Raw genomic sequence first — 25,699 nt, 5'->3', positions numbered from 1 at the left:
CAATAATGGATGCACTTCGGAAGAAGCAGTATGTGCATGATGTGAAAGTTGGATTGATGCATCAAGATGTTCACTATAATGTTGATTAGTAGAGTGGTATCATGCACACATACAGGCCCTCCCAGTAAGGTGGTCTAAGACCACGGCATTGAATGGAGATTATGTTGGGGGGGGGGGGGGGGGGGGGAGAATAAAGAACAAGTTTCGCAGCTAAAGTAGTGGGGTATAATATGGTGTATGGGAAAGCTGAATAAAACCAACCTGCTTTCAGAAAAACAAGTGTTGCTTTACTTAAAACACCCCTCACATTTCTGAGTCCCAAACTGGAACATGCCAAAATATTTCCAAGTCCTGTACAAATTTCACCAAAACCAACCACACCAACCAACAGATGAAGACCAAAGATCACAAATTCCATTCTGCCTGTCTATTTAAAAACTTGGTCATGTGATCAGCAACTTTATGCAGCAATCTCCAACTTGACCACAGTCCATAACACATATTACAACATTTACGTATTTCAAACATATATGACATACACTTTCAGCTACTTGTAATCCAGCATTTGCATTATACAATTTTATCAATATTGTACAATGCACACAGAAATGCAGCAACCTGGCCAAATGAATGACTTTATTCAGCAGGATGCTGCAGTCCTATGTTGCTCAAATCACACTGCTACAAACATAATGTTACCAAAATTGCTACTAAATAACATCAGGATACTGGAACAATGGGATGAATTACTCCTGCGGACCGCTGTGTGTATGTGGAGAAATCTTTCTTTTGGCCTTGTTTTATGAATCATTCAATACATTACTTGCAACAATCTGTGTATTTGTTCAACAAAAATTTAAACAATATCATCCTCTAGTTAACATCAAGCCCTATCCAACTGTGTGTTGTAAGGCTGTGTTGGGCTTTTGTATAATTCATTACCGAGTTCATACACAATTTTAACATAAATGTTAACTTTTGTAATAATGACTTTATGCACTTAATAACTATTTTATCAAGCTCATCTCACTAATATGAGTTCAGTGCAGGATTTAGATTTTTCCTACTATGTCTAGAAGTAGTTTTAGTATTTCAGTGAATATTCTAAGCTGTAAGATGCTCAGTTCCTTGCCATATGGCTACATTGCCTTTAAGTTTGCATCAGCACCTCCTCCCTACCAATTTCAGGTTTTCCATGTTGCTAGGCTGCAGCAGCTAGCTTGTCAGCTCCCCCACCTCCTTACACTGACCAGCATCTGCTCACTTATATGGCCCAGTCAACACACGGCATCTTGTCAGCTACCTATTGCTTAACTAACATTCTGAGTTGAGTACAAATTGAATAGTAGGTAGGATAAGGCCAGAATTAGAAGAATATCACCTTTAAAATTATTTGTCATGAAACTTTCTCATGATCCTTTCCATCGTTAAACACTCTGTTTTGAAGAATACATCATAACACACAAAATTATCAATTACACAAATTTTTCCACAAAAATGTCTGCCTTCACACCACACTTTTCTCAACAATGGTTATCACAATACTCATCTCACAACTACTGAAAATTCACCCAAGAGGCAAAGAGATCAGTGATGCATTTTGCTATATAAAGATGTTGCTGGAAATTGTTCTATATAACCAAAGACAATTTTGAGTGTAATTTACCATAATAGAGTTGAGTAACATTTGTTATATCGATTTGATGTAAGAATAAATGTATTATGTACAGTGAAATATTACAAATGCAGGTATTTCATAAAATATTTATTACTTTGCACATAAAATGTTCGTATTTCATGTTTTATTGATAACATTATAGCTTCTAATGCAGATAATGGTTCGAGAATGAATGAAAAGTTCTAAACTAGTCACTAATAAAAATATTATTTGCAACTGATAGAGATTTTAATTAATAAATTACAAATACAAGGGTCATTCAATAAGTAATACCCCACATTAAAAAAAAAAAAAAGCCATTAATAAACATAGACAAACGTCCTTGTCGGTGATTCACATTTGATGTTTGTTCTGGGCACCGGTGAAGTTTCGAACTTTTCTGGCACATGGCAGAGCTGCAGTACAGTGTCAAAATGGCGTCCACATATGACTCACATTACAAACAGCATGCTGTTATGGAATTCTTGTGTGCAGAAAAAGAAACCGTCTTGAACACCCATAAACATTTCTGTGCAGTGCAGCATATGGTGATGATGCAGTTGAAAGGATTGCAGTGGGGCAATGGGTAAAGAAAGTTACAGCCTCAGGAAATGCAGAAACTGAGCTCCGTGATCAGCCAGGCTTGGGACGTCCTGTCACAGCCACTGCTCCAAACATGCTGAATCATGCACCCTCAGACTTCCATCTCTTTGTGTCACTTAAAGATTCTCTACAGGGAACACACTTTGAAGATGATGAGAGTGCCAGTCATGCAGTGAAAACATGGCTATGTCTACAAGACAAGAGCTTTTACCAGCTGGGAATACATGCTCTTCCACAACGTTGGCGTATGGCCATAGAACGTGATGGAGACTGCATAGAAAAATAGGACACGGACAAGACCTGTTGATGAATATTGTCACAAAATTCTGACTCTTTACAATATATATGTTCTGAGAGAGAAAAAAAAAAGTGGGGCATTATTTATTGAGTTGCTGATACTGATACTAATACAATGTTGGAATTACATAAATTTTATGTTTATTTATGATTTTATTAATTTGCATTATGAATGTTATTAGTGGTCATAAAGAATTATGTAAATAATAATAATAATACAGTGAGATGGAAGGATTCATGATTGCAATACAGGATCAAACAATAAACACCAGATATTACAGCAAGCACATTATTAAAGATCCCAATACCACAACAGATAAATGCAGACTTTGCAAACAACAAATAGAAACAGTAGATCACATCACAAGCGGATGGACAATACTAGCAAATACAGAATACCCCAGAAGACATGACAATGTAGCAAAAATAATACATCAACAGCTTGCCTTACAACATAAACTTATAAAACAACATGTTCCCACATACAAGTATGCACCACAAAATGTACTGGAGAACGATGAATACAAATTATACTGGAACAGAACTATTATAACAGATACAACAACACCACATAACAAACCTGACATCATACTCACCAATAAAAAGAAGAAATTAACACAACTAATCGAAATATCCATACCCAATACAACAAATATACAGAAGAAAACAGGAGAAAAAATTGAAAAATACATCCAACTGGTTGAGGAAGTCAAGGACATGTGGCATCAGGATAAAGTTGACATTATACCAATTATACTATCAACTACAGGAGTCGTACCACACAGTATCCACCAGTACATCAACGCAATACAGCTACATCCAAACTTATATATACAACTACAGAAATCTGTAATTATTGATACCTGTTCAATTACCCGAAAGTTTCTAAATGCAATGTAACAGATACCGTACAGTTAAAAGGAAGTTGCGCTTGATCAAGATCCGCGTCACTTTCCATTTTTAACCAGACATAATGTCTGAGAAAGAAAAGAAATAATAATAATAATCCCCCGTGGAGGACCGGGAAAAGAATAGGCCTTCGGTATGTTCTGCCAGTCGTAAAAGGCGACGAAAAGAACAAACCACTAATATGGCTAACCCTAGTGTGATTAGTTGGTTCAGGACAGAACTAATGAAGCCTCGGACAAGCGCTGTCATAGTCGGGGACGACGCTTGAACCCTATGCCCGTCCACAATGGTAACGACACTGCTAGCCACACAGCAAATGATTTAAATCCAAATAGAGGTGTTTTGCAGGATATGCTTCCTGCAACCACTCTAGAAGGAAAACAAAGACAGAGGATGAGATGGTCATATGAAGTTAACCGACACCTCATGTTCTGTTACTACCAAACAACAAACTTAGGAACCAACACAACTGGATACAGATCACAAGTATACACAACATTTATTACCAGATATCCAGAACTAAAATTTTTAACAGAACAATGGCTAGCTGATCAGATCCGTGTAATAATCAAAAATAACAGGATACCCCAGTCAGAATTAGAAAACATCAAACAACAAGTACAACAAATACTGGAACAAAATAATGAGCAATCAGAAGAAGAAGAAAATACAGTAGTGGACTCAAACATCCAGGAGAAAACAAACAAAGAACAACACGCATCAATTAAACAATCAGAGGAAAACGAAATCTTAAGACAGCCACCAGAACAAGCACAAATAGAACATGAAGTGACACACATGTTAGATATAGACGAAAAATTTCAGTTGACATATATAGAATACAAAGACACAAATACAGACATTAGACCATTCTTGCATAGACCACCAAATAACCTACAAGTCGAAACAACAATAACAACTATCAACACAACCATACACAACAAAATAAATGAAAATACAACTATGGAAGAGTTACAACTACTGGTTTATATAGGCGCACTCACTACACTAAATATACACACTAGGCAGAGATCAGAACCAACCAACACACAGAAGAAACCCACAAAACCAGCATGGCAACACAGGCTACAGATCAGAATAGAAAAACTGAATAAAGACATGGGACAACTAACACAACTTATAAGAAATGAAATAGCAGACAAAAAACGAAAAAGGTTACGTAAAATCTCACAACAAGAAGCGATAGAGCAATTAGATGAAAAATAGCAGAAATTACAAGCATTGGCCAAACAACTTAGAAGATACAAAAAAAGTGAAAATAGAAGGAAACAAAACCAAACATTCAACACAAACCAAAAGAAATTTTACCAGACAATAGATAACACACGCATTAAAATCCACCAAACATAACAGACATGGAACACTTCTGGAGCAACATATGGTCAAACCCGGTACAACATAACAGACATGCATGGTGGATACAAGCAGAAACAGACTCATACAAGATAATACCACAAATGCCTGAAGTGATAATTTTGCAACATGAAGTCACCTGAGCAATTAATTCTACGCACAATGAGAAAGCCCCTGGAAATGATAAAATAGCAAATTTCTGGCTAAAGAAGTTCACCTCAACACATTCACATCTAACTAAATTATTTAACAATTACATTGCAGACCCATATACAGTCCCTGATACACTTACACAAGGAATAACTTATCTGAAACCTAAAGATCAAGCAGACACAGCAAACCCAACAAAATATCGCCCCATAACATACCTACCAACAATATACAAAATATTAACTTCAGTCATTACACAGAAATTAATGACACATACAACACAGAAAAAAATTATAAATGAAGAACAAAAAGGCTGCTGCAAAGGAGCATGAGGGTGTAAAGAGCAACTGATAATAGATGCAGTGGTGACATATCAAGCTAAAACTATACTAAGGTCGCTACACTATGCATACATTGATTACCGAAAAGCTTTTGATAGTGTACCCCACTCATGGTTACTTCAGATATTGGAAATATACAAAGTAGATCCTAAATCAATACAGTTCCTAAACATACTAATGAAAAATTGGAAAACCACACTTACTATCCAAACAAATTCAAATAATATCACATCACAGCCAATACAGATTAAGTGTGGAATATACCAAGGAGACTCATTAAGTCCTTTCTGGATCTGCCTTGCTCTGAACCCACTAACCAACATGCTAAATAATACAAATTATGGACATATATCTAAAAACAAAGATGATATGACTTACCAAATGAAAGTGCTGGCAGGTCGACAGACACACAAACAAACACAAACATACACACAAAATTCAAGCTTTCGCAACAAACTGTTGCCTCATCAGGAAAGAGGGAAGGAGAGGGAAAGACGAAAGGATGTGGGTTTTAAGGGAGAGGGTAAGGAGTCATTCCAATCCCGGGAGCGGAAAGACTTACCTTAGGGGGAAAAAAGGACGGATATACATTCGCACACACACACATATCCATCCACACATATACAGACACAAGCAGACATATTTGAAGACAAAGAGTTTGCCCCCCCCCCCCCCCTCTTCATAATCGGAACATACACAAAACGAATCGGAAGCTGTTTTATATCAAATAATAATCAATTTTCTGGATAGGTATTTGATATCTTATGGATCGCCTGTTTAACTGAATAACAATGCATATCCTCATTACATTACACGTTTACACATTAATCTACTTCAGAGGTGGCAGCAGCTTGACTAATAAAGTTTGGAGCAAAATGCAACAAACAGAATTCTGTAGTTAAAACCTGCCAATAAATGCACCCATCTGCAGCATCCTTGCTGAGGTTCCTGGTGTGCTATTTCAAACATTTGGTTTCTTGACGGCACAACTTGTATGCTCAGTTATAATTCCAATGGGAAGTGCAAGACTGTAGTTTCAAAGGTTTCAAGTTAAATCCTGGTTTACAGGCTTTTACTGGTAATATTTTTAGTGGATGAAGAAAGTGAAATTGTTACATAATAAACTCAAATTAAACTGAAGGCTGCCCTACAAATGTTATCAAAGGCATACCCCTTCCAACACCAGCACACCTTGTAAAGCACAACAGTGTTATAAGCAACCTTCCGGTGGATAATCTATGGCAGTACAAGATACTTGTTTCAAACAGCCTGGATACATTATTTTTAATGTTTCATGGAAGATCAAAACCTAAGTCTTCTTTATATATATGTGGGAATACAATACAATTAACATTTAAAAAGGTCCCGTTTAAATTGCTTAGAAGATAAAGGTGTAATTACTTAAAAGTGCACAGCATATGAAAAAATAAAACATAAGGGTATAAACAAATGGTCTACATCATATCCTGCAGAATGATTAGTCTGAAACCCATCCACCTTGTAGCACGAAAGACTACAGCAGTGAGAGCATGATCAGGTACTATTTTCTATTGTCCTTTCCCCAGAATTTTGCAGGAATTAAAAAAAGTTTCTGGTTATCTATCTAGAAAAGACCATATGTTCTTATGTGGTGGAAAAGTAATTTTTTGACTGAACTAATGATCTCTTGAGAAGAAAAATACTACCCGTTAGCAAGAAAGTAATACACTGACAGATACTGTTTGAACACAACAAGTCGATGATTCACATCATAGCTCCAATAAGCCTCTCTCAGTTTTTTGCTTTTGGGGGAATCCAATGAAGACATTTGTCCACAAATATATCCCACTTTACTTTTCTCAAGTTCCATCTCAGTCATGGAAAGGACGAAATGAGTAGGATATCTGTCCATATTTCAATTAAGATTGGATGGTATTGACCGTGTCGGAAGTCTTGTAATACGAACTGCGAACTATGGAGAGGTAATTTATTTTTGTTAGTTGTTACAAAACATAGAGCAGAATTATACTCCTGTCTCCAAGCTGCTGATAAGAATGTTACTTTATCTTTTGCATTACACACCAAATGTAAGCTATGGTCTTCTGTCCAATTTACAACAGCTTCTCCATTTCCATCACTTTCCTTGTACTTCCACAGATGTGTATTCTTGATCTACGATCATACGTATGTTGCCGCTCTATAAGCACAGTGTTATGTTGCTCCTAGTATTCAAAGCCAGGAATTTTTCTTCTCTGATTCATTTGCTCTGCATTTTCAATATGTGTTTCCTGAACAACAACATCAATGTTATATTTTCATAAAATCGTCTGTAAGATTTTGCATCTTGATTTACTTATGCCTTCAATGTTGATTTGACGTATCTTGATTACAGGTCCAAAGTTTATAGCTGGAGGGTCCTGAGGAGAACCATCTGAGCTCATGTCTCATAACAAATTCATTTTAGCTAGGAGATCTTAGAGATTACCTGGTTGCCTCTGCTCCTTGGCTTTAGGCATTTGCTTCAAGTGGCTGCTGTTCTTTAGCACCACCCAGAGGACACATGTGATTTATGGTATGTCACAGACGTGAACAGCTCCAGAGTCCCTTCCCTGTAATCTCTCTGGTAGCACCATGCAACAGCACTATTGAGTACTGCTGAACTAGTGTTTTCCTGTCTCTATAATCACATTTTATTAAAATGAATATCACACTAGACATTTGGGGCCATTCTTTTGAATGAACATACAAACATTTCATTTCTTGTGAAAAACAAGCAATTTTTTTCCCCATTGATGATAGGCATCACATGAAATACACAATGAATGGTATTTGTTCGGGTTTGCTCCATCTACAATTTTGCAAACTATTAGCTGTCTATGTACCGGAGAAGTTAAAAATCTGTTCAAGATGACTAATGTTAAGCAAAATTTACACTCCTGAGTGCAAGTTTTAAGAAAGGGACTTTCAATAAAGTAATCTCTTACTTAGTTTTAAACTCTCTTGACATTTCCAATTTCATGTAAGATGCCTAACGGCAACTCTATCCTCAATCCTAGAATGGGGTGCATACTCAATTTGCAAATTAAGTTTTAGTTCTACTACAGTGGTTCATCCTAAATTGATTCATTTTATTAGTTATAAAGCTTACTGAGAAGTAGATGTACTGGTACATAAAGAATCCCACAGTCCCTAAAGAGCCTTCTGCAAGATGCTCAGTAAACAATGATGCTTAATACTCTTACTAGTTGCTTCAACAGAATAAACGGTTTATTCATCCTAACTGCATTGCCATGGAAATTACCCCATAGTGCACTAATGAGTGAAAGAAAGCTAGCAATTGTGTCTCCAGATCAGCATAGTGGGAGTAGTTGGTTAATACAAATTTGGCAGAACTTCAGTTAACTTATCCACAGGCTGCTGCTACTTCAGTTTATTATCCATCTGGATACCTAGAAATCACATGTATGGAGCTTTATTTAGTATTTGCCACTTGATATCTGCATGTGGTGAGAGTGCTGCAGAAATTCTGAAGAACTTAAATAGGTAGATCCCTGAAGAAATAGTTTCACTGTCCCATTTAAATCCATTTCTACTGCAGAATCAAAATTAACTGTCAGTTATCCATACACTGTCCAGTGTGGGACTTGAAAACTACACATTGGTTACAGACAGACATTGTTTTTGGTTGTACTATTCATCAAATTGAACGAAACAAATACTTGAGGCAACAATATTCTGAAAAGGATCGATTGCTACATGCCATAAAGATGGTATGCTGAGTTGCTGCTACACATTGAGATTTCATCCAAAACCTTCTTCAGAAAAGAAACCACACACATATTCACACAAGCAAGCACATCTCTTGCAAACATCACCACTACCTCCAGCCACTCTGGCCAAAATATTTCTGGCCGGAATGGCCGGAGATTGTGGTCATGTGTGTGTGTGAGGCATGTCTGCTTATGTGAATGTGTGCGGAGTTTCCTTTCTGAAGAAGGCTATGGAAAAATCTCAATGTGTAACAGTCTTTTGATTGTGCCTGTCTGCAACTCAACATGTCATCTTTGGAGTGAGTAGCAATCTATCCTTTTCATCATACTGTTGACATTCCAACCAGGACTAACATTTGATGCCACTAGTCTACATACAACATACACACACTAAGTACTATTAACCTACTTTCAGAGTACAAATTCCAATACAGATAAATATAACACAGGTAACAAAAATATTCAATACACCAGAGAACAGCGATAAAATACATCTTGCTTGCAATGCAAACCACTAATTACCTGCTGTCATGATGTTTACCCCTGTGGCTACTGATCCAGTAAAAGATATTTTTGCAACATCTGGGTGGTGACACATATGTGATCCTGTTTCACCTGCACCCTATGGAGGAAGAACTTATTTCATTACTTTTGTACACAATTACAACAGGGAAAAACAAAAAATAAATATATTTATGTTTATAGAAAACAGACAATGGCCTGAAAAAATAAATCCACCCCCACCCCTACACAAACAATGCTCATCTCTCCCAACAATGGGGTCACACATATAAAAAGTGCACTAATATATAAGGAATGTCTACCTCCTTAGGTGGTGAACCCTCTGACAAGATAAATGGCACAGGATCTATACAAAATAACTTGACCTGTATCTGAGCAGACAGTGTAGTAGAGGAGGGAACAACAATAGTGATGGGGATGGCCACTGCATGGCAAGGGAGGTGCAGTTCAACAGCTAAATGTCACTCACAAGCAGAACTCATAAGATACAGCTAGTGAGTCTACAAACAGTCATATCAGCAGGTTATGCAAGTACAACCAATAATTCAAATCAACTGTTTTTAATAATAAACACAATAGGTCACACGATTATGCTAAAATTGCAAAAGAAGGAGCAATTTATTTTCACCGACTTGTAACCCTTTCTTCTTTCCCTTCCTTCCATATTAAAATTAGATTATTTCGCCAAAACACAGTTTGGTTTACACAGTTTCACATCACTAATGCAGTTGTAATTGACAGAATCCTGAAACAGTCTACTGTCAAACAAACAACTGAGGACAATTAATGTCAATAGTATCTGTAAAGCTCATGCATGTTATAAAAATAAACGTGTAATTTCTTCACTTATGTTGTTGCGAGCCCATACTAATTACATTTTCAGCAGCTGTTGGTGGCTCTTAAAATAATTACATTGTTGAAAAAAATCTGCTCCACTTGGATGCTATCATGTGCCAAGAACTTATTCTCAGTATCTCAAACTGTTCATGAATCTGTAGGCTGTTATGAATATTTCACTTATTTTATTTGTGCACACAAGCGGAAGTGAGTGCCCTATATATGATCCAATTTCTTGAGATTGGAGGTAAATATAAATCTCATCTCCAGTTCAAAGAAAAAAAAACATTAACATGCCTACATTTTGTATGCAGCAATATTTGATTTCACATGCACCAAACACAAACTCAAAGCAGCCTCTATTTTTCATCGCAAACTTTTCAAAATCTGTAAAGTGGCTTACTTAATGTCAAAATATCACAATAATTATGACCGTTAACAAAATGAGAGGCAGTTCATCATGAAATTCATGAATGGCACTATGACATACAAGAGAATCAACCTTTTTTACCAAATAGTTTCCTTAAAATAATTTGAGAAAGACTCAGAGCAGGCGATGTGCACATGTCTGCATTCCTGGAGTGTCATGAGTCAGCCACCAACTGTGCCAGAGTGGGCAGATAATGTTTTGTTCATAATGAGCAAAGTCAGGTGACAGCAAACTGAGGCAGCCTTTGGAACAGATGGGTAGATTCGCCAGCATTGAGAATGCATTTCTGTGCAGGTGCCAAATTACCTTGTGTGAGCTCTACGATACATCCAACTACTAAAGAGACAGATACATTAAGTTTTCTACAATGACATAACAATCACAAAACCATCTGAAAGAAAGAATGGGCATAGATAAACAGAATGCACAGTACCATATTTCAGAAAATGCCCTGCAACTCAGTAGCTAAATAAACTGCTCCTCTGCTAAGGCAATCAATCCATACCAATACTTTAGAACTCTGCAGATGATAAGTATCTTTATCTACATACTTTGTTCTGACACTGCTCCTGGTCATAATTTATGAATTTTTAATTATCTCTTTGTTTCTTCCTCTTTCTTCTTCATATCTTATCTCCTTCTATTCCAGTTATTTCTTCCACCTCTTGCTTCTCTTTGCCTGTGTCACACCTTCCCTGAGTATATTATCAAACTCAACAATTCTCAGAACTGTCAGTGCCTTCACTTTTGCTGTAAATCATTACAGTAATTTCTCAGGACTTAAATAGTATACTGGTGGTTTCATTTACTTTCCCTTCCCATCTGTCGAAGTCATCTCCACTAACCTTGAGTTTTGGGTGGCTTTGCACCAAAATGAATTCCATTCTCATTATTCTTTCCCCTAAAAGTCAACTCTTTACAGCACATTCAGAAAACACAAAGTCTCTTTTTGTTACTGCAAGCTGCTGTACTACAGTGTTTTGTGGTAAGTTTAAATTTCCATAATTTTTTCTGGTTAAAAAAAAAAAAAGAGAGAGAGAGAGAGAGAAACAGTTTCTTATTTGACAAATTTATTTTGAACTAGGTTGTCCTGAAATTCAAGAGATGTCCACAGTTTTCTCCACGATTTTCCAGAGTATTTTCTGAAATATTCTGCCACGCCTCAGCGGCCCAATAAACAACATCCTTCACATTGGTCTTGATTATTTTGTCCACTAAAGGAATGCTATCATCTTGGATCAGCATTCTTAAAAATTGGTTTCTGTAAATCAGTTTTAATGTTTGCAGTATGCCCTGGTTCATCAGCTGTAGAAGTGGTGTAACATTCGGCAGCAAAAACTTCGCCACAATTTCTCCATCACATAATTCCTCAGTGCTGGGGTGAGATGGCACATTATCAATCAAAAGGATTGCATGGGGGGACAAATGATTTTCCTTAGAAAACTGTCAAACAGAGGGAACAGACTGGCCATGAAACCATTCTTTGAACAGCTTACCATCCATCCATGCTTTTCTCTGGTTGCGATAATATATGGGCAGGGACTTCATGTTGCAGTTTCTAAAAGCTCTGGGCCTAGCAGATTTGCCGATCAGCATTAAAGGCAGCTTGTGATTACCAGCAGCATTGCTACACGCTAATAAAGTCACACGATCTTTGCACATTTTAAAACCAGGAGCATGGTCTTCTGCTTTTGATGCCAGGCTTCTTTTTGGTAAGACCAGTCTCGTCAGTGTTATAAATTTATTGGGGAGAATACTTTCCCCCTCTTACCATTTTTTCAAACTCACTCAAGTATTCCTTTGCTGCATCACAGTCAGAAGAAAGCTTCTCTCCAGCAATTCTTAACTGACTGATTCCATGACTTTTTTGAATCTGTCCAGTCAACCCATACTTGCACTAAAAGACTCATCACCATTCATTAACTTGTTCAGGTAAACAGCCTTCTCTTGAACCAGTGCTCCACTCAAAGGAGTTCTCCTTTCTCTTTCCTGCATAAACCAAAGGAAGAGAGCTTCATCCACTTTATCATACTGGGACTGTTTCAAATTCTGCCGAATTTCAAGTGTTTTTCCTGAAGACATTGCACAGGACTGTTCAAATTTCACCCAATTCCTCTTCCAATCACAAATGGTTGCTTTACCAACACCCAGCTCCATTTTCAGTTTAGATACATTCTCACCATTGTCTATCTGCCTTCAAATCATTCGCTTTTTCTTTGAGAGTTAAGGTTGTAAGTTTCCGTTTACTTGTGATGAAAATATGTACACCACTACACCTGAATGAATACAATACAACTGTTACATGTGCCAGTGATCGATAACTAACATAACCAAGCGCTTTGCGAGCAAGGTGGCACTGCTCTGACCTCAATCACTACAAAGGTCTCAACAATGCACAACAACAAGGGCAGGGAGTGAGCCATTATTCCCACACTTGTTCCCATTTGATACCATAGTGTACCTACTTATCTGCTTGGTATACTTCATTCTAGAAACTCGTCACCATAATTCCGGCTAATTTTAACAAATCGGTAATCCGAACAAGGTCTTGTCCTAATTAGTTCGGATTAACAGGACTCTACTGCACTTTGAATAGCGGCTTATAGGTGGGCGAGCAAAGATTGGAAACTGATTAATAATTGCTGCTCGAATAAATAAATAAATCAAAAAGATTGGAAAGAATAATTGAAAGAAATTGGAAGGTAATTTATAAATCTGTACACATATCCTGGGTGAACTCTAACTGGCGCTAATATCAACAGACCTTCAATGTCAATACATTGAAAATCACTATTCAGATTTTGAGTTATGTACTGCTTCACATTAGCTCCACTGTGCATAGTGCAGGCTATGACAGTGCCAATACAGGATTGCCTTTCCACTGCTCACGTAGAGTCCTTTTGTCTGCTTTGAACCTCCTGATGCAGGATTCTCGGTGCAGGCGAAATGATGAACAGATGGGTGTTACTGATGTAAATATGTGAATAAGCTTGACCTTCATAATAACTTTTACAACACTTTTTAATATACGGTCAGAATACACATTTTAAAACAATACCGGTACACCCTCCCACACTTCACTATTAAAATTCTCTGTCTTTGCACAAATTTTGAAAGCTTTGAGAGGTGTAAGATATACAAAAGAAAAGCTTTTTACTTATCTTCATCATCCCGTTTTTGTTGTTGTTGGCTCGAAGTCTTGTCTACGTGTACATTCTTGCAGCTGAAATTTTGATTTAACATTTTGGGTTCCTGAAGATGAAATAACTGATGAAGATTTTCCTTTTGCTATGAATATCTTTTTATTTAATTCTATTATTCTAAATCACACCGACTTTACAGTTTTCACTTCTATACACCAACAATTACATTGTTGTTGACAAGTTTAGAAAAATACATGTGTTTCCATCAGAGGCATGCCTACTACCCACAACTTTCTGCAGTACTAACTATATTACAAAGCATATATAGCATTGAGAATGGCTAGTTTGTAGCTGAAATCTAGATCTGCCAATAAAAATTCCAAAGGACAACTGATAGCTGAAATCTATTATTTACAAATAAAAATAATGGTCGCTGCGTGCAACAGCCTCTGAATGGAGGGTAACGTGATATTACAAAGAGTTTACACAGCAAAATAGTTTACAAACTTCCTTGACAGGAGAAGAATCTTTACCAAATTATACCATTATTTTTTAAATATATCGACAAACAAATTTAATAATTAGCATTGTGTGTGTGTGTGTGTGTGTGTGTGTGTGTGTGTGTGTGTGTGTGTGTGTTAAACTGGAGACCTAGAAATGACGGAGAGGCTCCGTCCTGCCATAGCTCTCAGTGGTTCACAATCCCACAACAGGCCACAGCAGTCCACCCACCCCACCGCCACTACACACTGAACCCAGGGTTATTGTGCGGTTCGGTTCCTCGTGGACCCCCCCCCCCCCTCCCCCTCCCCCTGCCTGGTAACATCTCATTTCAGATGAGTATAACCGTAATGTTCGCATGGTAGAGTAATTATGGTGTATGCATGCATAGACACAGTGTTTGTACAGCAATTGCTGACATAGCGTAACTGAGGCGGAATGAGAGGAACCAACCCGCATTCACTGAGGCAGGTGAAAAACTGCCTTAAAAACCATTCACAGGCTGGCCAGCACACTGGACCTCGACAGGCGGATTTGTGCCAGGGACCGGCACGCCTTCCCACTCGGGAAGCAGTGCATTAGACCACACAGCTAGCCGGGCTGTCAAAAATTAGCATTAGATTGTACAATTAACAATATGAATTTTAAGTACGCCATGAATTTCATAATTTCAAATATTTCTAAAAGAAGAGTAATTTTAACCATTAGTAGATATCGATTGTAACAAATTAATTTCTTTTTATACATTTTAGCCCAATACATAACACATCATATACAAAATCACATGAAGTTCATTTAGTTAAGCAAATGAGAATGTTCACCTATACCAGATTCGAGAGTATACATGGTATCTGTTAGTTCATTATACAAAAAAAATAAGTTGATGTTAAAGGAGGGTGCCCCATTCTAATATCCCCTCACAAAATTTGGAAACAGAATGTTTATAATATTATGTGGCAGACTATAAGATTTGCCAAACGGTCTACAAAATGATGCCCAGGATAGCAGATAGATGTATAGAAGTATCTGATGCATAACATATTACAAAGAACATGAGAAAAATATGTACTACACAAATCATAATCTACCCTTATATCAGGATATGGCATTCAGATTTTTAGATCTGTGGAAATACTGTCACAGAACAAATAATACAAGGTCAAAACTACAATATTACACCACTAAATATAGAAATAATTACAGAGACAATGCAAATTACTAGAATTATAAATTATACAATCAAATCTTCAAAAGAGAAGAGAAAAAATATCTGAGCCTAAGTGTACGGTGAGTGAGCCGACTTGAAAAACTCACAACGACGGGTACAGACCAGCAAAAGAATACTCCATCATGAGTAGGAATCAAAGAATACTCCATCATGAGTAGGAATCAATCAGTCATATAAACCATAGTATTTAAAGATATGTTGACTCATGAAAGAACAAACTAATTGAAAAATATTAGGGCCTAAGTTTATGATGTGGGGGTCGACTCATGAAACCAAACCACACTGGGTACAAACCAGCAAAAAGTTTCAACACAACAAGATGAATAAAGCTCATTATCATTTCAGCAAGTTCAGTCATATGCAAAGAATAATTGAAAAAAACATCTAGCTTTGACATTTTGACACACACACACACACACACACACACACACACACACACACACACACACAGTCACGATGACCAGGGATACCCAAAACAGAGCTAAGCACGAGTCCGTCCACAATTCAAATTTCAATCTGATACAATATTGCAATACTCAGGAAAAATTCAGGTAAACAGTCATAAGTCAGCCTTCAATGATGACACAATCCAGTAGCTTCAGAACCAAAATCAGAGAATGAAAGCAGACATGGGTACATCCTGTTATACTGTCCATACTAGTAATTGTCATCCACACTATTTGATAATTGTCCATACGACTAATCTACATACACAAAGATACTCTGAATAACACTGTCTTTAGGAGTTTCACAATTCACAAAAATTAGTCACAACACAACTCTAGTTCACAGATGCTCGAGTACATTACCCAGCACCCACAATCTCTTGCAAGTTGCCTGGTCCAGCAGGGTACAGCCATACAGCAGTATACCTGCCAACATCTTTCAGCTTCCTCCTTGGAGCTCTCGTCACATGCTCCAATGGATAGGTAACTTCCTGTCTAGCATTTTTATCAAATCCTGAAACACTGTTTTGTGTACTAAATATGCTGATCAATACCTCCTTCACATCACACGTGATATGTTCTTCTTAGCCATTCTAAAATCAGTTATATGAGATTTATGTTACTTGAGATTAAAAAGTGTTCACATATGAAACATTAATAATCACAGTTAAATGCAATTAAAAACGGACTAATACGGTAACACTCAGATACTATTACTAATCTTTACAGTACAAGTTATGAATATTGTCCCATTTCAAAATTGTAAAAAAATCTACTCATTTTGTCTCATGGTATATGTATCAAATTCTAAAACACAAACCTAATACAGAACCTAATCATATATTGTACCATAGGTTTTAACTCAGTCAACAGACAAGACAGAACTTCAAAGTTCACATCATCTTACATACTAAATTCCACACAAACAAAACACAGTTATCTAGTCTTATGCATATGCATATAAGGATAGATTTAAACTCAGTCAGCAGATAAGATAGGACTCTAGAAACTACATAATCTTACATACTACATTCATTGCAAACAAAACACAATTACACAGTCTTAAAAATCTGCAGACATAGTGAATATTTTTTTCTAGACTAGGGATCATTATGCATCCAAGTTCATATGTATTGTCCTCTACACAAAATGTTAACAGTACTTGGCATTCTAAATACTTGTTTTGCTTGCCAGTAGCTCCTGTTGTCTTTACAATTGCAATAAACATTTCCACAAGATTCTAACTATACCGGTCCTGGATCTCGTCTCTAAATTGTTCAGATATGTCACAAACTGGCTACCTGTATCAATCTTAATCTTAATGTAAGGACATACAAAATCTGAATCATCATCTCTGCTATTAGACACTTCATATAAGAGATCACTTTCAATTTCTTCAAATGCTACACCTACACTGTTTCTGGAGAGTTTTATCAACTTTACTGGTATCATAGCATTACTTTGGTTACACATGTTGTAGCCAAAGATTGAACATACTGATTGTGTTCCATAGCACAACCAACTTTACTTATTACAGAAGGAACACAGAATATATTACTGTCAAAATTACATTCCCTATTTAAATCTTCTTTCACTTCACTCCACCAATACGGATATAAATTTTGACTAACTACAGCTAACTTATTCCAAAATGCACATTTATTTACGTTATCATCAATTTGATTCCAAACAAATTTCAAAAAGTTTTCACCTTTATTCTCTAAGATTACAGATATCTCATCATTACACTACATGACATGAATGAAAAACTGCTTTGACTAGATTGGTATTCTGTGACTCTCACTTACATCATCACATACATACCTTACTTTACATGTATTCTCAAATAACTCTGAAACTTCCTTTTATTAAACTTCACAAATACCTGACACTTATCATCATCATCATCATCATCATCATCATCATCATATCATCATCATCATATTCTTCCAAAATTACTTTATCAATAACATCATTAACAACACAAGTCTCATCACCATCAGTTACACTCCTCACCTACATTCATTTGCAATATGACTTACCAACGTCACTCATTTCACAGCTCTCATTCACATCTACATCAAAAATGCCACATAATTCAGATCCAATACATTTATTACCTGTTTCACATACATCAATAACATTGCTTTCTGACCAAGAAAAGAAATCATTAGTGCATACTACATAAAAATTCTCATTACTCTCACATTCTAGTTTGTGATTAGTACCTACATCATTATAATTAAACATAGTATTCCAAAACTTTTGATCAAAACATAAATGAGAAATCTGATGTTCCTTCTGTTCAACTTCAAATACCTGTGTCACATTATTAATACTGTTATTACTGTCTAATTGTAAGTGTAAATTGGAGGTCCTTTATATGTTATGTTTCCTCCAGCCAAAACTATGGACCACCATTTTCCGAATAGTTGCCTCTATGATTGTTTCTCCTATTATATTGCCCGTGGTTATCCCCATTATTCCTGTTCTGCTGAGGTTCAAAATTTCTGTCTCTTTACCATTTTGACCGCCAGTGAAGTAACCATTATCTCTATTTCCATAGTTGTTAGCATTGTGATCTCTATCATTTCAGTTATTATGGTACACGTTTCTTTCTACTGCCCTATCCAGGCTGTCTACATATCGTAAAAATTGTTCTAGACAATCGTCAGATCCATGTACTAAATCCCACTGCAAATCCTGGTAATCTCCTTTTTAGTGCATTGGTTAATGTTGTTTTGTCAAACGGCCTGTAAGGTGTGCTAATTTCTTAAGTTGATTCTTACAAAATTCTTTCAGTGTATCGTACCGTCCCTATTCCTATAATTTGGACAATTCAGAAATTCATTTTTAATCCTCCGTTATTCAGCTTCTGACCAAAATTTATTTAAAAACCTTTTTTCGAAACTTTGGCATGTTTCCCACCGACTGCTTCATCTTCAAGGCAGCTTTTAATAAATTTAATCTTTTTGCTGTCACTCATGCGTGACACAAAAGTATCTCTATAGTGGTGTACGAACTCCAATGGATGTAAATTGTCTGATGGAAAACTTTTGATTGGAGTGTTTGACCAAGCAATACCATTATTTGAGTAGAGATTTTTGTGAATAAAATTTTCTGGAACTACTGAATTTAAAATATTTACACTAGTTAGCATACTGCTTTCTACTACATTTGATATTTTTTGATCTAAACTACTAAAGTTCTGTTCCATTCTTTCTGTTCAACCCTGACATCATCAACATTCTTTGCTTGTTGCTAAGGTTGGGCCACAAATTCATTTTTCAAAACAATAAATTTTCTAATACATCGACTTTTTCATTCACACTTTTTAGTCCCTCTGACAACCCATTTTTTAGTTCCAAAACCTGATTACTAAGTTGGTCTAGTTTGTATTGTATCCTGTCCATTTTGCCATTGTTTTCAGTTCATTTAATTGTCCTTGTAGAGAAGTAATTTTTCGGTTAACTGATCATTAACTGCACTAAATTTGCTGTTGTTGTCCATCTTCATTTCTTCTAATGTTACTAAAATCAACTACAAAATATTGGTTTTCACTGTTTCTTTGCTGACTACACTTTCACTTGGTTCAAACATGTCTAGGCTACATCCCACAGCTTCACCACTACCCTTGCCTCTATTCATTTTGCTAGCAATCATATGAGTCCACCAAGAAAAATTAATTTCACAAATGGTTTGTACTTATCATTTTTGATGTCTTTCATTGTAGTTGTAAAGACCTCTTTCAATTGATCCGGTCCATCACTGTTGATGTTATCTCATCACCGCTGATTCGACTTTGTTGGGCAGTCTCGGGTCTTCTTTCTTCGACTGACTGGAGTTTTGTAACTGTTATTGACATAAATTACTGTTCTTTCTTCTTCTGCAACAGAGAACACTTCATTATCAGTCAACTGATCATGGCTGACGTCCACACTTGTAATCTTACCCTCCCATACATCACTACTAAAATTCTCTGTCTTTGCACAAATTCGGAGAGCTTCGAGAGGCGTAAGATATACAAAAGAAAAGCTTTTTACTTATCTTCATTATCTCGTTGTTGTTGTTGTCTCCAAGTCTTGTCTAGGTGTACATTCTTGCAGGTGAAGTTTTGATCTAACATTCTGGGTTCCTGAAGACGAAATAACTGATGATGGTATGGCTGTTGCTACGGATATCTTTTTTTTTTATCCCATTCTTCTTTACAATTTTCACTTCTATCACACAAAAAATTACATTGTTGTTGACAAGTTTGGCAAAATACATGCGTTTCCATCAGAGGCATGCCCACTACTCTCAACTTTCTGCAGTACTAACTATATTACAAAGAATTTACAAAGCAAAAGAGTTTACAAACTTTCTCGACAGGACAAGAATCTTTACCAAATTATTTCACTAGTTCTTAAATAAATCCGGAAACAAATTTAATAATTAGTGTTAGATTGTGCAATTAATAATATGAATTTTAAGTATGCCACAAATTTTGTAATTTCAAATATTTCTAAAAGAAGAGTAATTTTAACCATTAGTACATATCGATCGTAACAAATTAATTTCTTTCCACACATTTTTACCCAAAACATAAAATATCATATACAAAACCACATGAAGTTCATTTAGTTAAACAGCTGAGAATGTTCACCTATACCATATTTGAGAGTACACATGATATCGGTTATGTAATGTTAGAGGAGGGTGACCCATTATACAATGGAGCTAGTCATATGTCCACCTGCTAAACACTGATAGTGACAAACAGGTGAAGATGCTGGAAATAATCAATTGAAGAGCAGATCTCTTCTCTTTTTTGTATCAAAACATTATCTTTGGCACAAAACAATTTATTACTTTACTACTGGCTTATATATATACAGCTTACATGTATAAAAAGAAAAGAACAAAGAAGAAATAATAATAATAATATGATTCATCACAATTACCCCTCAATGTGCACCGACATCATATGGAGGTGCACAGTGTCTGAGCTTATTTCTCTTTTTGAGGGTTGATAACCCTGGCCGGTACGGGCACAGCCTTTATTTCAGCCATTGGAGTTATCCCATATGGTTATCCATTTATATGGGCATGTCAGCTTCTTTTAACACATACGTTTTCCCTCCTAACAAAGTGCTTGCTGTAGCTGCATAGTCCCATTGTTATCGTCAGCACCTGTACAGTGTTTAGTCATGGAGCATGCACGCACAGCTCATCATCCATTATCATCCCAGTTCATGCTCACATGTTCAATACAAGGCCCGAGTGTGCATGCCATGCATTTATACTAGCTTTCACTGCACGAATTCGTGAAGCTCGTGTTCAGCAGCATGATCCTTTGTGAAATCTTAGATGTGGTGACAACTGGTTTCCATACCAGCAGTCCAAGGAATTTATTTCATTTCGTTGCTCTCACTTATTCAGTAGGGACACCAGCCGTACATCCGACATCCATCAACAAGGTACGTTTCTTGCCGCTTTTACCACATTGTCGAGCACAGAAAATACATGTTACACAAAGTATTGCCATCATTAGTTTATCACGCAGACACCCATGTGCATCACATGCACACTTAACATTTTGCACCCAGGTCTCGTATGTTTTTGCACTTTGTTTTTGAGTGTTTTTCATACAGTTGCATTACATACAGTTTCTGAAGTGTCCTTTCCACATACTAAACACATAATATAAAAAAAGACCAATACAATTACAAAATAAACTTATCCTATGCATTTGCTGACAAGCCATTATCGCCGATTATATACATTATAGTCTGCTTGTCATTTTGTTTTAGTACATTTTGTTAATTTACAATTTCATTACATTGTTCGATTGCAATTATATGAGTACACATTTTACTCTCACTTGGCTGTACATTCTTCATATAACATTCATAGAGTAATAGATTCTTTTTTCCTTTATGTCAGTAATTGGCATACATTTCATTTCAATTTGCAGTGACTTCTTGTCGGAGAGTATTTATCGATTCCAAAGAATTAAAGGATTGAACAATAGTCGCTACAATAGATACTACGCACTGTTCAGATAACTATGCATGGCCTTGCCTCTCTAGCATTCTCCAGAAACGATCTATACACTACAGGGTAGAGGAAATCCCAGGGAAAGGCATTTATGTGCTAAGTTGCATTTCATCACTAGACTTAACTGTGATCCCAAGAACAAAATAGTTTGTTGTTTATAAACATAACTCAAATCTGATGATACCAATTGTATCAAATGCTTATTCAGTGTTTAAAAGTGGAGTTCAATATCTATTTGTTATGTTCATTCTATAAAGGATCACCATTTCATATGATGAGGTGTACAGAACTGTATTATTAATACGAAATGTTACATACAATGAGCATAAAATAGTATTTACATAAGTAACAAATGTGCATAAAAATTTCAGTGTAAATCAGGTGTTTGATGGGTAGTCGGTGCTCACAGTAATCAGGTTTTGACCCCTTGATTATTTGGTAGTGCTCAACCTTAGTTCAGGATCATGATATGTGACCTATTGCAACTGTTTTCTTCTTCACGTACTTTCATACACTCACATTAATACATATCGTAAACTTATAACTATATTTATCTTGCGGTGTGGTCCTTTCTTATTTTTATATGGTACCTAACACTCTACAAGCATTTATCTTTCTTCAACTTAGGATGTGTCAATGCATCATTACCTGGAAGAAAAACGTAATACAACTTAAAACTAAATCTTCATAAATAAGTGTATAGAGGCTCAATGGCTACTAATACCTTTTTCATATATTCAACCATGTATTCATTCACTTCAGTGTGCAGTCGTGCTATCACAGAACTATTTAATGTCATGTGTGCATCTCTGCTTACCTTATAAATCTGAAAGATAAATTGTATTGTAGGTGTGGTGCAACCTCTTATTCACTTTGCCACTTATACTGTACTCACTTGTTTACCTGCAGCAAGACTTTCTCGTGCATCAAATATAATCAGTGTGTGTACTTTGAATACTTAAACTTGTAAATATTGTATACATGTAGACATAATGTATATAGTAGCATAACTTAAGAAAATATCTCATAGTTTAGGGCTCCTTTCCGTGTATACAATCCCTTAGCCTATCTTTGTATGCGTGTATTGTGTAGATAGTCTTAGTTGTAGTATAGACTCTCCCTTAATTTTCTAGGTCCCTGTTTATGCAGTAGGCTTCACAAATGCTAGTGCGGACTGTAGCTGTTAGGATTTATTTGTTTTGGGAGCTCCAACATGCCCAGCTGTGTCTGTTTGGCATACATGCACTTGCAATTTGTTGACTAGCTTGCTCCCCAATGCGCATGTGTTGTGTCGCTCTGATACCACTTATATCGCGGCGAGTTGTGTATTGCATTGCATGCCACCGTGTGTTTCCCAACTTCGTTTATTTGTTAATGACTGGGCCATGTGGAAGGCAAAGCATTGTATTTAGAGTATTGTCGTATCTAAACACATAAAAGTAAAATTCTTTCTTCAAAGTGGAGATGCTGAGTCGCAGATAGGCACAACAAAAAGATTCTCACAATGCCTATCTGCGACACAGCATCTCTGCTATATGGTGAGTAGCAACTTTCGTTCTCTAATATTGTTACATTCCTTCCAGGATTTTCCATTGTTTGATTTAAAATTCTTTCTTGTTACATCTACTCATCTTATCGTTTACACATTTGACATATAAGAAAAACCACAAACAAAAATTTTCCTTAACAATGTTGTTACATAAATTCTGGAATGTGATTTTCCAGCATCCTAAATCTAATATTATTATACATATATACAACTTAGAGGATATATAGCACTTCTTCAGTATATAAACGTTTTCAGGTCTTTGTGTGGGTAAAGGCCCTTGTCTTTACGCAGGTTCATGTGTGCCAATCTGTATGCCCCCAGGTAGGGGATTTTAATAATCATGTAAGGTCTGGTGTATAGTAGTTGCCACTTATGGTACAATTTTTCGATTTTTGTGGTTTTGGGATGTGTTCTAAGTATCACCTTTTGTCTTATATAAAACTGTGTTGTACATTTCAGCTTCATGTCATAAATCCCTTTCCTGTATTTAGCCCAGGTTTCAAGGTTGATTATTGCTTGTCGTATTTTATCATCCAGTGATAATTCCGGTATCAGTATCTTGGGCAAAGGTTTTTTCCACTTGTCTACTTATTTGCAATTGAAAATTTGCTCATTTGGTGTAAATCCAGTTGATGTATGGGGAAGGTTGTTAACAACTCGTAAGAAGGGAGTGACATATTTAATCCACTTGGTATGTTTACGAGGTATATAGGTCCTCACAAATCTGTTGAATTCCTTACACACCCTTTCTATGGGGGATGCTTCGGGATGAAATTTGGATACTAAAATGTGTTTGATTTGGTTGGAATCTACAAGCTCTTTCCACTTACATCCAACAAAATATGAGGCATTATCTGTCAACATGACTTCTGGTTTCCCTACCCATGCAAAATAATCCTCTTTGATTCGTCTTATAATTAAACTAGCTATATTGTTCTGTACAGCATACAGTTTTATGTACTTGGTGAAAATATCATACAGACCTACTATATATTTTACTCCCCCTTACCTCTGGGATAGTGTACAGCCACATCTAACGCTACCTTTTCTAGAGGTTTTTTTTAGCCACAATGGAATTTAGTTCTATCTCTTTGGAGATGGTGGACTGTTTTGCGTTCTGGCAAACAATACACTTTCTTACCACCTGTAGTACTCTTCATTTAAGGTTGGGAAAATTGTGTTTATAGATGTGGACATAGCTCTTATTTCACTTTCCTGATCTAAAGGTTCATTGAATTCCTCTAAGCCTTGTGGTAATCAAGATAGAGCATTGGCTATTATGTTTTGGTTTCCTTTTATGTACACTATTTCAAAATCAAATTCTTGACAATACATACCTAGCTATACATCGATGTAGTAATTTACAAGTTAACAAAAGCGATAGGGACTGGTGGTCACAGTACACTTTTGTGTGTTTACCTCAAAGGAAATATTCAAACTTTTTAAAGGACCACATTAAAGCCAAACACTCCAACTTCACGAATGTTCAGCTTTGGATAAGGTGCGGCTAGTGAAGCTAATTATTTTAGAGATGAGATTTCCCTCTTCTTCTACCATTTAAAAAAAGCATGCACCCAGACCTTGAGAAGACACATCAGTGCATAAACGAAAATCCTTCTTCATGTCTGGCTGAGATAAAATATTAGTATTTAATAAGGTTTGCTTGATGTTCTCAAAATCAGTCCGACATTGCTTGTCCCATAACCAAGGTCTGTTTTTCCAGAGAAGATTCAGTAAAGCATCACTATTCATAAGTTGGTTAGGGATGAATTTCCTGAAAGGTGACACTGGGCTGAAGTATGCCTTTAATTATCTCTTGTTTTGAGGAACAGGGCAGTCCCTAATGGCATCAAGTTTTTTAGGATCTGGCAGTTTGCCTTCTGAAGAGATTGTGTGTCCTAAAAATTTTACCTTTCCTTGTTCG

General features: G+C 36.3%; 1 protein-coding gene across 1 annotated transcript in view; it reads right to left on the bottom strand.

Moving 5' to 3' along the window:
- Positions 1-25,699, bottom strand: part of LOC126481632 (4-trimethylaminobutyraldehyde dehydrogenase-like) — a 160,670-nt gene that overhangs the window by 60,210 nt on the left and 74,761 nt on the right. Inside the window, exon 5 of the mRNA XM_050105533.1 lies at positions 9,603-9,702. Within this exon, the coding sequence (XP_049961490.1) occupies positions 9,603-9,702 (100 nt within the window). The remainder of the gene's footprint in view (positions 1-9,602; positions 9,703-25,699) is intronic.

This window comes from Schistocerca serialis, chromosome 1 (assembly GCF_023864345.2).
Source record: "Schistocerca serialis cubense isolate TAMUIC-IGC-003099 chromosome 1, iqSchSeri2.2, whole genome shotgun sequence".
NCBI classification, from domain to species: domain Eukaryota; kingdom Metazoa; phylum Arthropoda; class Insecta; order Orthoptera; family Acrididae; genus Schistocerca; species Schistocerca serialis.
The sequence above is the reverse complement of the archived record's forward strand: the minus strand, read 5'-3'. Positions and strand labels throughout refer to the sequence as shown.